This window comes from Salarias fasciatus, chromosome 11 (genome assembly GCF_902148845.1).
Source record: "Salarias fasciatus chromosome 11, fSalaFa1.1, whole genome shotgun sequence".
NCBI lineage: Eukaryota > Metazoa > Chordata > Actinopteri > Blenniiformes > Blenniidae > Salarias > Salarias fasciatus.
The window spans coordinates 9,514,130-9,534,960 of record NC_043755.1 but is presented as its reverse complement, the minus strand read 5'-3'; the positions used below and the strand labels follow the sequence as shown (position 1 = coordinate 9,534,960).

The 20,831-nt window shown below is 40.9% G+C and overlaps 1 protein-coding gene across 3 annotated transcripts in view; it reads left to right on the top strand.

Annotated features, from left to right (window-relative positions):
* The first annotated feature begins 1,999 nt into the window (after positions 1-1,999).
* The window catches only part of map7d1a (MAP7 domain containing 1a), a 38,041-nt gene continuing 19,209 nt past the window's right edge, over positions 2,000-20,831 (top strand). Inside the window, exons 1-3 of one of the 3 annotated variants that reach the window (XM_030102354.1) lie at positions 2,000-2,289; positions 15,078-15,278; positions 20,160-20,228. In XM_030102354.1, coding sequence (XP_029958214.1) covers positions 2,220-2,289; positions 15,078-15,278; positions 20,160-20,228 — 340 coding nt within the window. In that variant the 5' untranslated portion in view covers positions 2,000-2,219. The remainder of the gene's footprint in view (positions 2,290-15,077; positions 15,279-20,159; positions 20,229-20,831) is intronic. The other 2 variants (XM_030102353.1, XM_030102352.1) reach the window with 2 other exon arrangements.

Below are 20,831 nucleotides of genomic sequence, written 5' to 3'. Positions count from 1 at the left end.
TTTCATAATTATGAGATTGTTGGCTCATGCAACAGTTCTGTACTAAAGTGTGCAGGATATAATATTTAATGTTTTCTAAGAGATAATATAAGATCTTGTCAAAAGGAAAGAAACTTACTTTCCCTTCATTTGATGTATTATCAGCCTCTTAAAAGTATTTTTAAAGTAAATTTAAGAATAAAAATCAAGAAAATGCTTCATGAAAATTTTAAAATGATTTGTGATTTAAGGTATATTGGTGTCTAACAAGTGTTTTGATCAAAGTGTGTGCAAACATGTCAACTTGAGAAGCTGGTAAAGATTGGGAAAGAAAGGGTGAAAAGGGTTTGAGGGCGTCAGTGTGCTTGTTGAATAGGGAGCACAAAGGATCTAAAAATGCGTATCTGCAAAACACTTGAAATTTACAATTGAAATCCACGACCTCTGAAGCTTCTTGTTTCAGTCTTATCCTATTCAGAGTATAGAATCTACAACAAGGTATGCAAGGTTTGGGTTCTCAGATAGAATCAACAGAGTTTAATAAGCTTGGAGGCACTGGGATCTTAAGAAAATATTTCCGTCATGGTGTGAATGCACGAAGGACTTCAGGGAAAATGTAATTACAAGTAAAGGCACACCATTGGATGTTCAATAGAGACTGAAAATCTGCACACCCAACCCCCACTTCCTTCAGCATCCCCCGCTTTCCAGTTGCAATGACAGGTGGCTCTTGGGGGTTTGGGTGAACAAGACTCAACAGCTGCACAAAAGAACCCCACTAGGGTTCTTTTGACAGGGCGTCCCCTCTCAAGTGTGCCGACCAGCCCCTGGCCCAGCCCCCATCTTGGCAGATGCTGGGTGGGATCCACAGGTGGCTGATGACAAGACACACTGCAGTCATTACACACTTTTATGGGACAAAGATCAGGCCTAAAGTACTTCTATTACTTTGGACTGTTTAACAGAATTAGGTACTAATGAGAGAACTTGGAAACATTTAGGTGGAGTAATTGGTCGAATGCATCACATATAACATCTAACCAAGACGAGTCAAACAGGATAATCTGGTATTCTTCATTCATACAAATTATAAAGTGAATATCAAGTCACGTGGAAGCAAATAATTTCTATATGAACCAATAAATAGCACTCAAATTATGCTAAATGGATGTTCAGCTTTATCCATCCTTAGAATTTTAATTTGGTTTTGATAATGCAACTCTAATTAAACATTTGATCTGAATTCTTTTAAGTCAATCAGTTCATTGTTTGTTTTAACTGACATATTTACAGTTTCAAATCTACATTTTTTAAAATCATTTTGTAATCTTATGTTATTTATCTGACAAAATATGTCTGAAATAGCTTTTAAAATGAATGAATTATTTGATTTAAATCAGAGGACTATTCTTGCTTGAGTTGTTTTTTTAAACAGCAGTACTTTTACTTATAACAAGTGTGACTAAAGGTGTATTTCAGTGCACATTTTCAGTACTTCTAATGATTACTCGACAAAATTTGTGAAGGTCTGCTTTCTCTACACAGTCCAAGATAAAGGACTATGACCCGGGGTAAAATTTTAATAGGATTTGCTTTATTTTGCCAGTAACAATGTAATCAATTCAAAAGACGCTGATTAAACGCTGTTTTCCAATTGAAAGGTTTTTGTTGCATCTGGACTGTGAACCGGCGAGGAAGTTTTGTGAGTGGTAGAACCGATCAAAACACCGGGGGGATAAACATTTTTGGAGGGGATTAAAAAGGGTTTTTTTTTTTTGTAATGTTCATACAAAGAGCTTTAATATTCGTTTAAAAACAAACTTTTAAACACTTTTTACTTTTTAACTGAGCTTAAATGATTGTCTTATTTGATTAATAATTTGATACTGAGTAGTTGACCCCCGGATTGATAATGGTACAGTCCGACGTGGAGCCGGGTTTGGGATCGTCCGCACAGGCAGAGCATCAGCTGTGAGTCGGAGAGTGAGAAACTTGTCCCCCTCCTTTTCTTTCTCTCTCCAAATTTTCCTCCGACGCCGTATTTTATTTCACCTCATCTCAGCGGTGGACACGACCACCAGTGCCTCCAGGAATTCTGTTCTTTTTTTACTCTTTATCTTCCATTCCTGCCCTCTGCGGACGCTCTCCGGAGGATTTTGTGGAGTGGCTCGACCAAGTTCCCCCCATTCTGAGGAATGAGAGCACTGCTGCAGAGGAAGAGCCCCAACTCGCTGCTTTGAATGAACAAAAGAAGAGAAAGCGAGGGTATTACCGCCGGAATGGAGGAACATGCTCTGCCAGGAAAGACATGTAAGTGCTTGAGGATAGAAAAGGCTGTCTTGTTCGGAAAAAATACGCCAATGCTTTGTCATTCACATCCTTTTCTGTCATTTGAACGCAACACAGTTGCACAGCCGATTTCGGAGCCGAGATCCTGTTTTATTTGCATGAGGATAAAGATACACATTTGTTAAGAATTGTGACTGTTACTCCATTAAGAGGTCCGCATAGAGACGAGCCATAAATCAATCGCTCGGCTTGTTGTTGTTGTCCAGATTAACACCTCGAGGCACGTTTAAATCCCTGCAACAAAAAAATGAGATTGATTGATTTGCAGTTTTGATTGATAAAAGAATGCAACACACAAGTGTGATAATCTCCTGGCTGCTTATTTTTTGCCCCTTTAAAGTATGATGGCGTTTCTATGGCAGACAGCTCATCTATAAATGTTGTAATAACACAATTTGCGCTAGATGAGGTAATCTCACTCGTCCCATCCCATCCCATCCCCCTCTTTATGTTATGTTTAGCTCACTACTAACGTGATGCAGTCACAGGCGGCCTGGCATCCCTCCTGTCTCCTCCACCACATGATGTTTTTTTTTTTTTTTTTTCTAGATTGGCATAGTTTATGCACAGGTGCAGCTCTACTGGTGCAGAGATGCATCAGCAAACTCCTGAAATCTGGAAAATGTTAATGAGATCAAGTTAGGGCTGAAGTGCAGGATAAAGAGTCCACACCGCACTGGCCAGATCGGCTTAAATACAGATTTATACTGTATGTGCAATTACAAAACTGTGTGATAAATATGTTTGTTTTTCTATTCTGTAACATCAAACTTGTCAAGCTTTGTCATTAATAAACATGCTGGACTAGAAATAGCAGAGAGGACACACAATGCAATTTCTTCCTTCAGACAACAGCAGAAAAAAAGTTGCTTCCTGCTGACAGGAGGCTTCATGTAGGGACATCAGCTTGTTTTTGGCTCCTGGGGCAGCAGAGATATGCTCCACCCTCATTATGGCAGTGTTGGCTAGTTTTTTTTGTGTTTTTAAGGCATGTTAAAAAAAAAAAAAAAAACATGAAGCACATATAAACATGAAGTTTGAAAAAAGAGTCATCACATGTGCTTTGACTCATTCACAAATATGTAGCCTGTCTTGTTTCATGTGATACTGTGTCAGCCAGACTGTTCTGCTTCCTCTGTTAATCAACAATGATCAAATGCTGCTTTTGAGCCTTTGTTGTAATGGAATTCAGTACATCAACATTTTTCAAAGTGCAACATTTATATTAATGTTACCATCGAAATATATTCTATGCTTGAGTTTCTTGGTTTGAAAAATGCATCTCTTTCTCTTTGCAAAACTTTTCCTTAAACATTTAATGCTCCTTCCAAATACCTATTGACTTGTATGAATACAGCTCTCTCATTAAATACATTTTTGCCTCAAAATGTCAATCAAAACATCATTGGGTTAAATAATACACCTGAAAAAAAGGGTGGCTGGCTGGAAAAGTCTCCACCTTTCTTGTTCAAATACAAGTGCTGAGGAAAGCCTGACTTGATCTGTCCTGCGTGCAGAGCAGCCCTGCGACTGGAGCTGTTGAAAGCTTCATCCAGCATTGTGAAAATCAGCTGTCAGGACTTTTGGAGATTTCCTAATCCCTCTTTTCATTCTGTTTGGCTTTCTTCTCCCTGAGCTCTGCTGTTGTGCCACTGTCGGATCTGCCTGCTCGTCCTCTTTAATCACTGTACCTGAACAAATAAGCTGAGACGAGATTAAATGAATCTGTTTTTTTTATTATCTTGAATTCTTTACACATTCATTAGCAATCATCATTCCATATCAGAAAGATTCTCTCTGAATTAACCAGATATAGGAGAATAAAAAGGAGAGTTTCTTCCGCACAGCTAAAGTGAAGAAGAGAAATGCTCATCGGACTGACGGGATGGCAGATCACAGTGTTGTCCTTGTCTATTGTGTAATAAGAGAGAATTCACCAGCTTTGGCTGTCAACTCTGTAGTGAAAAGGATCAGTCAGCAATGAATTTTCAGCTACAGTGGTTATGTAATCAGGAGAATGCGGGTGACCGAGTCCCATTTTCGGAGTTGCTTTTAGTATCTTTTTATATTTCCAGTAGGCAGAAATCCCATGGGCTTTCCTAGATTCATGGCCTAATAATGGATTGCAGTGCCAAAAGCGTTGAATCTTTGCCTTGATGCAGAGTTGATTGCTGGCATTTTGTTGGTTGAGTGTGTCAGGAGGAGATGCTTCAGATATGTTGGCCACATGTGGAACCAGTTCTTTGAACTACGGCAACATCACGTCCTCTTTGTGAAAATTGCAATCTTATTGCATGATGCAGTGCTACTGCATACACATGACTCTTACCTTACATTTCAAGCTGAAGGTTGTGTATTACTGTAGGTATGGAAGAAAAAACTTAATCATTTATGCACTGGTACAGGAAATCTGAATATATTTTGCCAGCGGTTAAGACAACTGCGGCATTACCATCTACACATGCTGTCCAATCTGAATAATTGATTTAAAAAAGCACATAAAGCTGAACTGACTTTTTTTTTCAAAGAATTGACTTGATTGCATACATTGCTAAAAAAGCATAAAACCAGCTGATTACTGATTATTTCTCTCAAGCTATTTCATAAAAAGCAATTGATGTAAGAAAAGCTGCCAGGTTCCAAAAACTCAGATTTGTCCAAAGCCTACATTTTGCGCATTTGCCCAGTATGAAGTTTGCGGGAGAAAAGGAAAAAGATGACAAACATCTGAGTCACAAAGAGCTGACTGATGTCATGCCAGTGCTGTGGAAGTGAGGTCTGCTTTTGAAGCTACAGTTCTGTTCTAAGGCACTGACACATTAGAACTCTAAGCCCAGTCACTCTGAATTTGTAACTGAGATGCAAACTCAGTCGGAGTTGCTGATTCAAGGAAAGCTCATGTTTTGCAAAACATAATTTTGGTTACGAAAATTCTATGGTGTTTTGAAGACACCCGTCATCCTAAAGAGTCCAGCAAAAAGTACTGTGTTAAAGTTTTTGGTATGAGATTCTCCTTCTCCTTCATGCAATACTGACAAGAAAACATGATTTGTTCCAGATTTACTCCTCAGCAGAAGACAATGGTCATCTAACCACTGTCATTAAACACTGCCTTTGGGTATTGAGACTTAAAAGGAGCCCTTGAAGTTATTGGTATGGCATCCATCCACACGGTCCTGAACTTACATTCATGGAGTATGTTTGGGATTACATGAGGAGCCGGAAGAATTTGAGTCAGCCTAAAATCAGCATGAGATCTCTGCTCAGTTCTGAAATAGTTTTGAAACAACTTTCCTGCAAAACACTTTCAAAGACTGTCTTCAAGTTCACAGAGAAGATTTGATGCAGTTGAGATGCAAAGCGTGGTCAAAGAGATACTGATTTTCATTCATTTTGCATTATGAAATGTGATAAATATAAAATAGCAACACATCCTTTGTTGAGAACTGTCTTCTTTTGAAACAGTCCGCCACTCTTGTTTAAAAATCGTGGGCAGTACTGTGCATAAAAACCATTAAACCTTAAAGTTGGAACAAAAACTGCACAGTTGCAGTTTTGCCACAATTCCAATAATTTACAGCGCTAAAAGTTGTGCCGCTGCCAAGACACTTGATGGATGCATGTATTCTGCAACTCTGCTTCTAAATCCCCTCTGCAAACAATGAAAGGAAGGCCCATTATTTGTGCACTGCTCATGGATTATCTCTATATGTTCAGGTTTTTGTTTGTATCTTTGGTCAAATGTGTTGCCAGAGTTTCATTTTGGCTTTAGCTTAGATGGTCTGGCTTAATATACAGTACACAATTCAACCAGTTAAACAGACTGAGATCTGGAGATGTGAAAATATAGGGAAAAGAAAATTGTACCACTTTCCCTGGCCATCGACCTATAGTAGAGAATAACATTAGTGCTGGTTGACTCTGCAGCACCCTGATGGTGTAAATCACAAGTGAATAGAGGAGGATCTCTAAACCAGCTCTCTGGAAAGACAAACAGTGTAGACAGCCTTTCCCATTAACCAGCCTTCGGAGTGTTCAGACTTTCGGCTGCTGCAGTCCTGCGGTGGGGAATACTGGAAGAGATGATCAATATGAGCAGACAGGCACAGTTCATGTTTGTTTTTGGGAATGTTTTGAGTCAAAGGCACAACTGCACTGACCTTCTGAACTTCACAGTGGCCAGATAAAACAATTTCAGTGTGAACTTTGAATGCATAGATGGAGGAAGAGTGAGAGGTTAACAGACTGTGAAACAACCCTAACCCCTTCAGTTTACTGGCCTTCACACACACCACGAGGACTGGGTAAATGGATGCAAGTGATTACTTTGCTTGCAAGGTTTGGTCAGTATTACTGAAAGATTTATTGTTAAAGGTGATGTTTATTTAATGCCGGCCAACAACTAAATAGATTGTGTTGGGATAATTCACTGACGTTGATTCACCCCATTCCACCCGCTTTTATTCACGTGTGAAACGTGAGCCAGGAACTACTGTTTTAGTATATTTTCCCACAAAATGAGGTTCTTCAACTTGTGTGGCTTTTGAAGGTTGTTTTTGATTCTGCTCTGTGATGTTTAACCCGTCTTCTTCTCTTTAACGCCTTTGCTCTTCTCCTTTATAACAAAACCCTTTGATATGCTATGCTGTGCTCTCATTCAGAGAGATATCACTTGCCCCAGACCAGCTGTGGGTTACTTTGATGTAAAAGCAGTGTCAAAGCCCATGCTTATTTGGTGATTTATAGACGTGAAAAGTGGTGTTTGTTTTTGGTGCGGGGTGTAATCATTTTCACTCCAGTTAGGTGAAATTCCATGAGAGTGGTTCTGAATTTTTCCATGGAATAAAGGAGCTATGTTTGAGGACCTGTCAGACATCTTTTATTGTATTTCGATTAAACTTGTTTTGATGCAAAACTGAACTAATCTGCCGTTCATTTTTTTGCAAGTCAGCAAATGATTCTGTAAAATTCACATGCACACAGCACCGAAGGAATTAAAGTGCTTCATGTCATGTGCAAACCATGAACATTCTTCCATAAAGTGCAAAAAAAGTCAAATAAACTTGATTGGATTGAATCTCGCTCAAAGTTTGATCCCTGATGCTGCACAGCTGCTGCATCTGAGCAGGAAGAAAGTGACTGAAATCCAGACAAACATGCTGATTTTCATTCTGCGTCCTTCTGTTTGTAGCAGCCTGACAGACTCATACAGAATACACATGTGCAGCTCCTCACTTTGCTCTCCCTAACTGCCTTTGTGTCTTCACGTCTAGACATTAAGGCTCATTAAAAAGGCCGATGCTGCAGAGCTGGATCCGAAATTCATTAGCAGTCATGCTGAAACGCCCTTCTCTGTCCTAGGATATCAGAGGAAGGGCAACTAGAGGGAAGTAAAGCTCTGGATTGTGTCGTTTCTTCCCACCACCTTCACAGGTCTGAAAATACCCCAGACGTGACTTCTCTGTGCTCTGTGCTCGTCTGACAGCCCCAGTCACCTGACCTATTTGCTAATGTTAGATCCCCGGTCCCTGTTCAGCTAAAGGCCAGGCCTCTTATAGTGTAAACACACCTTAATCTCTATACACATCCTCTCGAAACACTTCCACCATAGTGCAAGTTTTTATGCCTGCTTTCTAAAACTTTAAACCAATGATAATACTGTAATAAAAAGTTCAGATATCTGGGGTTTTTTTTAGGTGAACACAGTGGTAATGAATGTTTGTCTTCTCTGTGATTTTCAAACCTGTGATTGAACACGTTGCCAAAAAAAGATCCAGGTTTTGTGGGGAGACAAAAATCCAGTTAATAACAATTCTAGGTGGTAATTGTGTGTTGAATAGTCATAGGATTACTGTTTGGGCTGATTTCTGCTTTAGGTAATGTTTACGATAATAACCAGGCTGAAACAAAGCAACAGACACCTCAGAATTCTGAAATGTAGCCACACCCCCACCCCCACTGTGAAATGTTAACTGAGTGTCTGGTCTAGAGAAGACACCACTGAGGTCCTGCTTACCCGTCAGCAGTCTGAAGTGAAAACTCAGAACCTTTGTTCCATTTTGGGTTCTTTTTAGCAGTGCTGCTTGGAGCCACTGAAAATGTAGCTTTTTGAAAATGAATCCCAAGATAGAACTTCTTGACAAAGCTTGACGTTCGTCTTCATGCAGATGGGTGAAAACGACACTCGAGTCACCTGAGTAATCCAACTTGGTCGTCTGTCCATACAAACGTCTGTGTAGTCACCATTGTTATTGTTTATAGCATATTGTTTTCTGTATGCATGTGTGTGTGTGTGGTTTCTTTACAAAAAGAACCAACAGTGCCAACTATTGGTTTGACATGCTAGCTACATACTTTTTCAGTGTTTCAGCTGTTGCCATGTAAACGACAATCTTCTACGAAAATGTAAAAAATAATACTTTTGTCATCGCAAACGTTGTTGCATGAATGGGGTCTTCCTTTTTATTTTTACCTTAAATCGGTCCTGTACTGTGATGTAGAGGTAGAAAACCAAGTTGCTAAAAACTGATTCTAAAATCAGATGCCAAATTGAGAGCTAGAAGCAATTGCGTACATTACTTTTTTGTTATGAAAACAGCCATGTGCAGCAGAGAAAGTCCTGCTTGTCTTCTAATACTATGAAAACTCTCTCCTACCTCTACCTCAGACTGTGTCGGTTACTTCTCAGTTTATGTGGAAGCATGTTGGTGGCAGCAGCAGATGCAGGGCGCCCAGAGAGTAGCTGCTAGTTCAGATCAGCCAAGCCTTTCATCGACACGGTGGCTTTGGCACACACGCCGCTGCTGGAGCGAGCGGCAACTAAATGCCTGGCATTGTCGTCAGCCCAGGCCAGGTGATGGAATGAAAGCTGTTGCAGTCGCTGCCCGAGGCATTAGTATTCACTGATTGACTGGCATGCACTGCATTTCTGCTGTCTTTTGATGTTTCTTCAAATCTTTTGGCTGGTACGCACAACCTGTTTTGGTTTCATGTGGCAAAAATGGGTGAAACCCTGGCAACAATGTCAGTCTGCATCCAATGTACCACATTCTGCAAAAAAAAAAAGAATGTTTTTCGGTATGTGTGGTTTGTCTTGTAATTGTTCTCTTGTGCATTTTGTTGTCTGAGATATAAATGCTTGTTATTGTCTTCCTATGTTTGGGGAAATTGCAGTGTAATACTCTTTTCATAAGCATGCTGATTATTTGAGGAGGAGCATTGCTTACAGGCTTTATTTAGGAACGATTTAGCCTTAGTTTTCTCAGTTGTGGTATATATGTGTTAAATGGATAAAATGAATCAAGTTACCTATCTGAAACTATCCAAATGTATTTTCTTCTAGTCTTCAGAGTGTGAGGATTTTCTTTTTTTTTTTTTTTTGTCATTTATCAATGGCAATACACCCAATAAAGCAATCAAAGTTTTTCATTGAACATTTATCAACAATTTACAGGATACAACTTTTTTTTTTCTAAGTTTTTAAATGTTCATCTACATTCGCAGCTGTCTGTTGTAGATACACTGTTGTAGTTTGCACTGAAAGCTGTGGTCTCTTTAAACACACACACACACACACACACACACACACACACACACACACACACACACACAGAGGACCTGGTTTGGCATGGATTCAGCAGCGCTGGTTGTTTACACTGCACTTCCCGTGTGTCTGGGCCCCCTCGCCCTCTTACATCACCCTATTCGAGGCAAGAGGGACACAGCGGGTGAAGGGGCGATGGGTTGGGAGTAAGCAGTGAGGTAGTTCATTAGTCTCCCGGCCAGTCCAAAATGAGATGGAGAACTATTCTCTGTGTGTTTCCCATGTCCCTCCTCTTCTTTCCTTTTTTTCTATCGTTGCCGCCCTTTTCCTCTTCCAGCCTTTTAACTTCACATGCCGTCTCTAAGCAGTTTCCTCACTGTTTCCAAGAGTTATTTACATTTCTCCGTAGATGTTTTCTTTGTATTTATCAGGTGTTTCTGTAGGATATGTCTAGATTACAGGCCTGCTGTTAGCTTCACTGGTGGTCGGTTAGTGAGATAGCTATTCCCTGTTAAGCAGAATAAGGTTGTGCAGAATAGTGACGCTCTGTGCTTCATAAATATTCCATATTTTGCCCTATATTCTTCCTCTGCATTGTACCAGGGGAAGGCAGCTCTGGATGCAGTTAAACGAACAGCAATGAATGGTCACTGTTAAGAAACAAATTCTATTTTGAAGCTTGCTGGTCGGCTTTCAGAGAAGTGTCTGCTTGGTTGTTTGTGAGACAGTGTCACATTTTCTGCATTCTGCTGCTCCTCAGCTAAAAGTACCCCTCCCTGAGCTTAAAATGAGCAAACACTGTCATAAGTATGTGTTGTCATAGTTTGCTGATTCTGCCATGTGAGTCATCTGTTTTGCTCTGCAACAGTGGACACATGCTTTTGTTACACTGATGCACCGTTCCCTCCTGAGCTTGGTGGACAGGTAAAAAGAACAGCCAGAGCTACATTGCACACATGCTGTATCTATTGGATTTCACTACTGCTTAGCTTATCTCCGCTGCGTTTCATTATTGTGTGACGTCTTATCCCATTTAGCTTCTTATTGTTTGACTGGAGAAAAAAAGCAATATAGTTTTTTGTATTAGTTGAAGTAGAAGGGTTCATTTTCCCCCTGCTGTTCTCGAGGTGATTATCGAAGTGTGCCAAGTAGCAGCGGGCACTACATGAAGAAACTGGCAGTGCTGTGTGGCTATTTATAAATCTGCTGTAACAAAGTATTATGCTGTGAAATTGGATTGTTGCTAAATCACATTTTGCGTGGCAGCATTACCAGTTGACCCAGTTTTAACTCAGCTCTTTACCCACAATGTCATCAGCCGAACTCTAAAAGTCTTAATTTACTTGCAATTGTGCATTGGGAGTGCATGTAAAATAGTTTTTTTGAAAACATTTTGAGAGGCGCATACTGAATGTTTGGGTGTTTCTAGCTGAGAATGACACTGAGTGTGTGCTAATTGCACGCTGACTCTCAACCTGCCACTCTGCTCCCACACTGTGCTCACACATGCATGCATACACCCACTTCTGCAGGGGGTTCTTTACCATTTCTGCTGACGTTCACTGATTTGCTTATCCATTGTTTTACCTTTGCATGTAAATGGCTTCGTCTATTTGCCCCCCGGCTCTGTTTGACACCTGCAGCTGCAGGGGCCGCATAGGGAGACTGAGTGGACAACTTGAATGGAGGTGGAGGGGCCGGTGTGATGGTCAATCAGTGTTTATGTACAGCATGCCACAGATTACTGAACTGCAACTGACCCGTTTTTTTTTTCAGTCTCCTTGACCTCTCTGAAATGCAGGAAGGATGCAGAGCAAAGCAGCTGAACCAGGATATTGTAGCTCTGGGGTTTGATTGACTTTATAACCACCCTGAGCCCATTGAAAGATTTTTGATTCATCTGATTCATCTGTACCTTTTAGCACCTCAAATCCCATAAGATTCTTCAAATTTTTGCTATTTAACAAAAAAGGGTTAGTGATCCAAGTGATTGTATAATCTCCTCATTGAAATCTCATTTTAAGATGCTGAACATCAGGACCTTGAACCTCAGTAAGATCTTATCAAGTGTGTGAAATACTGTCCAAATGTTTGCCTGCTGGTTTTTTGTTCCTGGTCTTCCAATAATAAACTGCCCAAAGTGTTTTTCCATGTTCAGGACTTTGTGCAGACTTCAGCATCTCGGAAGAAGGTGATGTGCATTGATTTATGATTATGAATAATGTAAGCAGTGTCACAGGGGACTGATCTAATGGCTTTTGGCTGTAGTTCACCTTCAGGTGCAGTTCCTCTGGGAGCTGGGAGTGTAAATATGGCAAGGGTGCAGTTACTGGAGTGATAGAAGTGACCTCGTGAGGTAATCTCCCTCCGCTGTAGTGTAAATATAGCAGGGATGGGCTGCTATGTGAGCCTGGATGATAATCCCTTATATAAATTTCTGTAATTTGGTTATTAGTTTTGTGTTTTAGAACAAGCAGAAAGTAAGAATTACATTTCATGAGTTGGATTAGTGACCTGGATTTTGTCATTGCTTCCAACTGTCTGTGCAAATATTACTTAAGCGTTCTCCTCAAAGCACAGCTAGCGTGTCCTCGTCTTGTTTACTGTAAAGGGGTCAATATGTGGCAAGGTTTTGTACTCATTTCTATGTCAGTCAGGCAAAAGTCCCGTAGGCCCAGTAAAGCAGCTAAGCTTTAGCGAAACTTCAAGTTTTAAGGTGCCCTTTTCTTGCAAACAGAGTGATAAAAACTTCTTTCTCAAAATCCCTTTTTATTTGGGCTTTCACATTTAATCTGTTTGTCAGGAAACAACTTGCAAAGATGTTCAAGAAACAATTGTTTCTTTCAGCTAAACAACTGTGACTTAACCTTTTCCTGCGATGCTTTAATCCACATAAACTCATCAATCATACTCCCTCTTCTAGTCATCCAGCGGCTCAGACAGTCAAGGCGTGGCATCAATCAGCCCTTGTTGTGGTCCTTTGCTTTGCAGCAGCGATCCTCTCCCTCGGCTCCCATCTCTTCTTCCTCCTGAGAGCTTCACGTTTCATTTGTATTCATTGTCAGTGCCACCCACGTACCGGAGTGTCTTGGGTTCCCAGTCTCCTCATCATCGGCAGTATGGATCGCAGTAATTGCCAGACCAGCGGCACGCTGTGTCGCCAGCCACTTCTTTGTGGCTGCAGCTCCCAGGTGGAAGGGAAAGCACTCACAGGATCTGAGGCAACTTGATATGCATCCACGCAGCTGCACTTACTCCTATGTATTAGAGTTATCCACTGTGTCCACTGGCATGCAAGAGACCGTGCTGTCGAATTATAAATCCTGTGACAGGTTGTGGGAGTTAATTGAGAAGTCAAACTGTTTGCAAAGAGCTGTAGTTTGGTTGTGTATACATTGCATGAAAATCTCTCTTTTTTCTCAAAAACTAAAAACCATGCAAAGCCAGATAACAGAGGTTACTGGAGGAGGAACAACTTGCTATAATTAGTTAAAATAAAGTTAATTGTGAACCCCACTGGTAGCTTGTTGCATTTTTCAAGATAGTAAACCTTTTATTTTTTTCCTTTTTGCATATGATTTAGCTTTCAGTTTACTTCACTTTGTTGTTCACTCATTTACAAAACTGCCACAGAGCAGACTCCAGTGTTCACCTTCTCCCCTTCAGTTTATCTCACTGCCACTGTCCCTCCCCCTCCTTGCTTTCCCCTCTTGCTGTCATTGCGGTGTTTTGGCTGCAGTCCGGTTGCCATGCAGAGACGACAACAATGGCCCCTCTCTGTCACACACATCTCCGCCCGGGGAATGCTTATTTAATAGTGGCATGCTTTGACAATGGAAACACAACGTCTTGTCTCCCAGCTGAACTCTTTCATAGACTCTTAGTGCCCATCAGGCTTTGTCAAACTCGGGGTCATGAGGAACAGCCTCCATTTCCTGCACTGATGCCACGGACCGCCATGTGCCAAGATGAGCTCAGGCGCCCTTCACTCTGGACTTATTGTCTCGGTGGCTTTTAGTAGTTGCAGTGAGAGATGCTTATTTGACTCAAAGAGATTCATACAGACCATTGAGCGGGGTTTAATATTACTGGAAGTTTCACTCATCTGAGAGCAGCTGTTCAGACTTAAGAACTGCCCATACAAATGCAAACCTTAGAAAACCATCATCACTTCTTTTTTTTTTTTTTTTTTAAATTTGCACCACACGACTTTGCTCATTATTGCTTTTTCTATGCAAACTGATGAACAGGCGGAGCATTTGTAGAGTAAATCTTTAGCGCACTCACTGTTTTAGTGTGACGGCCCCCCTACTGTCTGTGTTGTTTTTAGCCAAGGCCTGAATAATTTACAGCGTGTTGCCCCAGTGTTTACCTTCAGACACTATGCAGAAGAAACGGTGCCCCAACATGCTTCCATGGGGAGCGCGGAGATACAGTGCTGAGTGGACAAAGCCAAGCATCCCTCCCATAAGGGTCTTTGTTTGGCCGTCAAAGCCTGGGTGAACTAATGTTTGAGTAGGAGATTCAAGCTCAGCTGCCTGCCAAAAAGTGAGTCATGGTGCTTTGAGTGAAGCCTCCCTCCTAAAAGGCCGGCCTCGCTATTCTTCCATCGGTATAATCTTCCAGAGGACAGATCACCGGTGAACTATAATTGGCTATTATTACATTTTTTTCTTCATCATTAAAAAAAAAAAAAAAAAAAAAAGTTTAACTGTCTCCGGGTCGGCGTTTACTCTGACTGTGTTTTCCCAAGCAATTAATTTCAGCTCAATGCAGTGACCACAATGCCAAAAAGCAATTACTGCCAGGGACTCACGCCACTTGCTCAGGCCGCTTTGTTAATAAATTGCTTGCACAGAGCAGAAATGTATTTATGTGTCGAGCTTCCAGCAGAAACTTAGAACCATCTCTTTTGTATTTCTGTGCAAATGGTTTTGCTCAGCTCTGGTTAGAAACTGAGACATTTAGTCGTGTTTCATTTTGACTGTTTGTGTTTGGGTTCTTTGTTACTGTGTTGCGGCGTAAGCTAAATTCTTGCCATAGCTTTAGACTCCACCTCATCACTCGAGGAAGTTTACGTCACGTTGAGTTTCTTCATAGGCTCCGCGGCGAATGGAATGAAGATGAACAGGTTGACGTCTGCTCTAGACTTACCCTCCGCCTCCACCTTCCCTCACTTACCTGTTTATCTGGTGTCGTTCACCAGCTCCCTGCTCACTTCTAAACATGGACCCCACGAGGCCGGACCCAGAGGGAGAGAGCAGCCCCGTGCCCACAGATGACACCCGAAGGACGGAGTCTCCAGCGAGGAAATCCACAGACAGACGACTGGCTACCCCCACGAAGGCCGATGTCATGTCGCGATCACCTGGATCACCGGCTTCACCCGTTCCCCGGTCAAAAAAAGGTAAACAAACTTTGAACTTCTTTAAGAATGACTGTTTTGATGGAGTTGCCTCAAGTTAAAACTTGGTAATGGAGGCAGAATTTGGCCTGACCTCAGGCAGTCCTCTCATAATGGTGCAATTAAATCTGCACTCTGCTGCAGTTAAGTCAACCCTCTCGAGGTCGTATTAGAGGAACAGTGGCCACATGCTTTCAGGGTTGAAGTACAATCCAATAGAGCGGATGCAGGTTATCTGAAACGACTGATACGCAAGTGGAACAAGATGTTATGGGGAAACTTTGAGGCTGCGCTTTACAAGTTACAGGGGGATTTAAATTACGGAAGACGCAGCTCTGTAATATTTGGTGCGTTATTGTTCAGATGGTGGATGATGACTTATCAAGCTAATGCAATGTTCCTTTATTAAAATTAAAAAATAACTTGAGCACATCTGCCATTTCAGTGTTGTACTAAGACATTTAGAGTCCTCCTATTTAAAGCTATTGCTGTCACTGACTATCAGCACATGCAAACTCTTAAGGAAAATGTTTGAGGGTTTTTAGAGTCTAAGCCTCTTTTCTTTCCCCTCTTTATTCCTTAGCCATTAATCCTTTTGCTGAGACTACAGACCTAATTCCTTTATTTTATAAGGTGATGAGGATAAAGCTGGACCCCTCTAAAAACTGATCTTCAAATTGCAACAGTGCAGCTGTAACCAGAAATATCACAAACATCTAAGATGTATGGAAATTACAGTTTACATCAAATGATGAAAAGCATTTTTTTTTCACCCATTTGTATCCAGATTTTTTGAGATGAACCTTTATCATAAATCAAACGACTCAGTCAAAAATCATCACCAATGACAGCACCAAGAAGTGAAACGCTGCAAATGAGTTGCTGATTGACTTCAATCTCTCCTCTTCAGCTGCCTCTGGCCGTGCGATTCTTTGTAAAATAATGTTATTTTCTCACTGTAAAAAGCTCATTATGATATGACTTATACTGTACTACACCCAGAAGGATGCGATAAAGAGGGATGCACTCTGGGACTTGATTCATGAGTAACGTGAGACAGTGAGGCTCGTCGTCCAGCTGGGACTCTGTGCTCGCCGGCCGATATTTTGTCGCTTCTCAGACATTTTCCCATGACAGCACTGATTTGCTTCACTTCTCCTCAGACCTTCCTGTGTAGGTGGCGTCAGAGATCGCCTGTTTAGATTGAAGGAGCCACATTGTATTTTAAATAGTCACAGAGGTCGGGTTAGCAGTGTAGAATTCCTCTGCGTCTCTTTAGTGTTCCCTTGACTTTCCTACCACCATGAGCAGCGCTACGCCATTTGTACCCTCATTTAGTGGCAAACGAATGCCAGCGCTGACATTTTTAGGAGGACACGTGTGCTCCAGATGCTGCCCGGCGCAGCTTTGTCTCGGTCGGCCCGTCTCTGTGCGGCGAGCTCCGTGCATGCGATGTTCTGATGAACATGGAGGTGAATTTTGAACTGCAGCATATCACACTGGCTGAGAACGTGCACATGGCCTTTCAATCAGCCTATAAATATCAAAGTAGGTCAGGGGTTGTTCTTGGAGGAGGCTGCATGGCAGATTGTTTTCTCGCCTCCCTGTTAGATGCTGCCGAATGACGAGCTCCTTTGTGTTTGATATTGAACATCTGGACTGAGAAGATCGCGGGGGATGATGTGATTAAAGACACATCATGACTGCTGTCTGTCAGTGGGTCCCTGCATGCTGTTTATAGTGGTATATTCACGATGCTGGGTAGGGCTCCACATTTTAGAAGTGTTTATTTGGACTTTGTATTTTAGGTGTAAAAAATGCAATGTCCTTTCAAAAACAACAAAAAAATGCAGCTCCGATTCTAGACAATAAAAATCTGGTTGTAAAAAGTTTGAATTGATGATGTTGTAGTTAACTAGTTTATGTGGGGGGTTTTTTTGTGTGTTTTTTCTTTAGATCCTGCTTTCATTATTTATTTCTGCTGGAAGTGGTAGTTGTGCTTTGATAACTGTTGTTTTGGAATATCTTGAAACAATGTTCTGCTACCATTCTTGGCCAGTGCTTTTTTGGAAAACAGATTCTTACCTTTTCTTTATTTTTTCTCTGGCAGCACAGTGAATAAATGTTGATCTTTGGTGCTGCAGACCGAGATTCACATCCCACTTGTGGCATGAAGGGCGGCCGGCATGATAACTGCTGAGGAAAGACTTGCTGTAGTGATCCTGTAAAAATGAGCAGCCTTAAAAGATTGACTTTCTTTCATTATTAAAAAAAAAATCAATGTGTCTTGCCAGGTGGAGGTGTTAAAGGATCTCGGGGTCATGGGGCCATGAGTGATTGATCGGGGATTGTAAGATCAGCTGCAGATGTGGACAGCTGCAGTAATGGAGTCACTGTACTGGACTGTTGTGGTGAAGAGAGAGCTGAACTGCAAGGCAGAAACTCTCTATGTACTGGTTGGTCTACATCTGCATTCTCACCCAAAAGCAAGTGGATAAAATTAAAATTAGTTTTCCTTGCTGTGTGGAAGGCTTCACACTTAATGCTAAAGTGGTGAGTGTGACCATCCAGAAGAGACTGGAAATCGATTTTGATCGGTTCTGCCGCCCTGTCACCTCCCATTAGAGGTGTTCCAGGCACACCCAACTGGGAGCGGGGGCTAGGGTGAGTCCCGAACTCGCAGGAGAGATGCTATCTCTTGTTTGGTTTGGGAACAACCTGGGGTCTCCCCAGGATAGCGGGAGGAATTACAGGAGACTAGTTCTATGTGTCTGGAGAATATGAACAGATAGATGGTACTCACTGACCGAATTCTACTCATTGACTAAATTCAGTAATCTCTCAGGAGGTAGTTGTAAACTATTTCATTGAGATTCTTTAAGGATTTTTCTAGTGAAGTCGCTTTAGCTTTTAAGAAAGGATGTAGTTTGAATCCTTCAAATGATGTCAAACATTTTCCACTTATACTACACATCTCTGCTTCCCCTGTAGTATCTTGAAGGAACCGTATGTCTGAGCATACATCAGAACTTTAACAGAGGGAAAACACAGTGTGCATAATGTTCCCCCTCAAGCCATAACAGAACAGAGTCAAAAATACACCCACTTCCAAATCACGCAGGAAACTCAATGTGCCTGCCACATGCTGCAGATTTCATTGTGTGAAAATTGGCTTGTGTGCAGAATTTTCCTTTTTTTTTTCTTTGATTTTCTTAATCTAAAAGAATATGATCTGTATTAATTCCCCTATAGGATACTCAGTCTGCAGCTGAAAACAATGTGTACTGTGAAAACGTTTCCCTGTCAGAGTCTACCGTCATTCTTAACGTTTCAGCTTTCAGAGCCTTCACCATGTTGAGTCAAACCCAGTGAAGGGAAACATTTATTCGTATGTTTGTTAATTGGGTGCAGGTGCGTCACCATGACCTCGGGTCAGTTTTTAAAATAGCAACTGCATTCCCAACCTCTCTCAGCTGAGGCAATTAATGCTATTTCATGGCTATCAGAAAATTAATATAATGTGTATTTTCTGCAAAATGTCAAAACATTAATTTGGTGTTCATTGTCACTGATTAAATTGTTTGAACAATGACTGTCAAATTTAAACTATTTTCCATTGTTTTCAGCCTTACTTTAGATTACTGTAGGCAGGTTTTTGCAAACATCTAAATTGTATTCGTAATTAAGTAAATGTAAAAAAAAAAAAAAAGATAAACGAGTGACACATAATAATGTAAATCTGTTTCTATTACTGTTGAATTTTAAAATGCTATCTCATAAAATTATGACTTTAACTTGCAGAATAAAGAATTTGTCAAATCTTGTGTAATTTTGTACATTATACCTTTTCATAATGTTATGTTAAATGAATGGAATAATTGTTTAGTTAAGTGATATAGTCTATTTCATTTTTCCAAATTTGGCTGCATTGTGCTGAAATTTAATGTCTGTTCTTATTTGTATTTTTTTTATTTTTAGTCATTTATTTATAAAAATGTATTCAACAGGTAACACATTCATATAGACTTGTAAAAGACAACAAAATATCTAGTTTTTAACCTTTCACAGCGAGAGGTTCTCATGAAATGTTGAATTCTGCTTGAACACCAGAGATCAGATGAGCGTCACTCTGAAACGTTCTCAAAATGTCCAGAAGTGCAGAGACAGTCATCCGTTCATTAGTCTACCTGTCTGATGTCATAATGCAAAATAATAAATCCTGTTTACGATGATCATCAGATTATAGTTTTTCATTTAGAAGATTAAAATCTTATCAAAACATATGCTCATATTGCATGCACAGCTTAGTTGTGCTATGGGTGTTGTAGCTCGGCTAAACCTTTTAATTACGCTTGTCTTTGATATGAATGCACCAAGAGTGGATGTCTGTGCTGCCAGGTGGCCAGATGCACTTCTTCAGCCTGTATGTCCAAAATGCAGAGAGTGGAGGGGGTGGAGTTTGCGGTCCCGTTTGAGGTCCCGTTTGCATCTTTACGTGCTAACTAACTCATTTCCTGCTCGAGATTTGGTGTGAAGCTCCCGTGCGGCCCATTCCAGTTCTCACTGTATACATGCTGCAGGAGTAGCTCAGGCTAACAAATATGTTTGCGTTCATTTTACACTTGTAGGCGCTATAGTAATATAGTATGAATGACACAATGACAAAATCATGATTGTGTATTCTTGTGCAAGCTTGTCTTGTATCTGACTTTGTGACAATTAATTAAAATGAAAAAGATCAGTTTCAACTCCAGTTTTCTTGTTCTTGTCATTCAGGGTTCTCATAACACTTTTAAGATATCAAAGAAAACATGTGATATGATCTGAGTTTACAATTCTTGTTCACGTTCTCTTTCTCTTCTCCGTCCGTCCTTCTCTTCCCAGACATCATAAAATCAGAGGAGCGACAGAAGCTTGCAAAGGAGCGCCGGGAGGAGAAGGCCAAATATCTTGGTAAGTGGAAACAGTCCATGAGAGGACGAGGGCTTTTACACAGAAAGACACCTCCCCCTGGTGTTGGGGTGGAAGAGGCTGTTGTTAGCGGTGGTTTTGCTTTTGTGTTGTCTCTCGGCTGAAAATAGCACGCAAATGTTTGACACTTGAAGAGGGTAAAAGACCAGTTCGTGCTTCAACACAAATTTGACTAAAATCAGAGGAAGATCAAGCAACTGGTTCTGTATTTAAAGAGTATTTTCTCTCTGTGCATGCAAGCTGAAACAGCCCTGAGCACTGCGGAAACGCCTGCTTATTCTAAGTTGTTTGACTTAGCAATCTAAAACTACTGGAACAGTGTTGAAATAACATATGTGAATTCAAATACTCATAATAGCATGGAAAGAAACTTCTGCAGTTCATCCTGCAACTTCTGCAGTTTGATCAGATGACACAGCTCGGCCTTTTTTTTTTCTTGGTGTCTGCTGATATTGCAACCCCGTCATTTTTTTTTTTTTTTTTTCTGTTCAACACACACGGCTGTCACATTATCACCTGGCTACATGCTGGTCGCGCACTGCTTTGCATGATTGACGGTTGCTTCTGTCTTCTCTTTTGACCTTT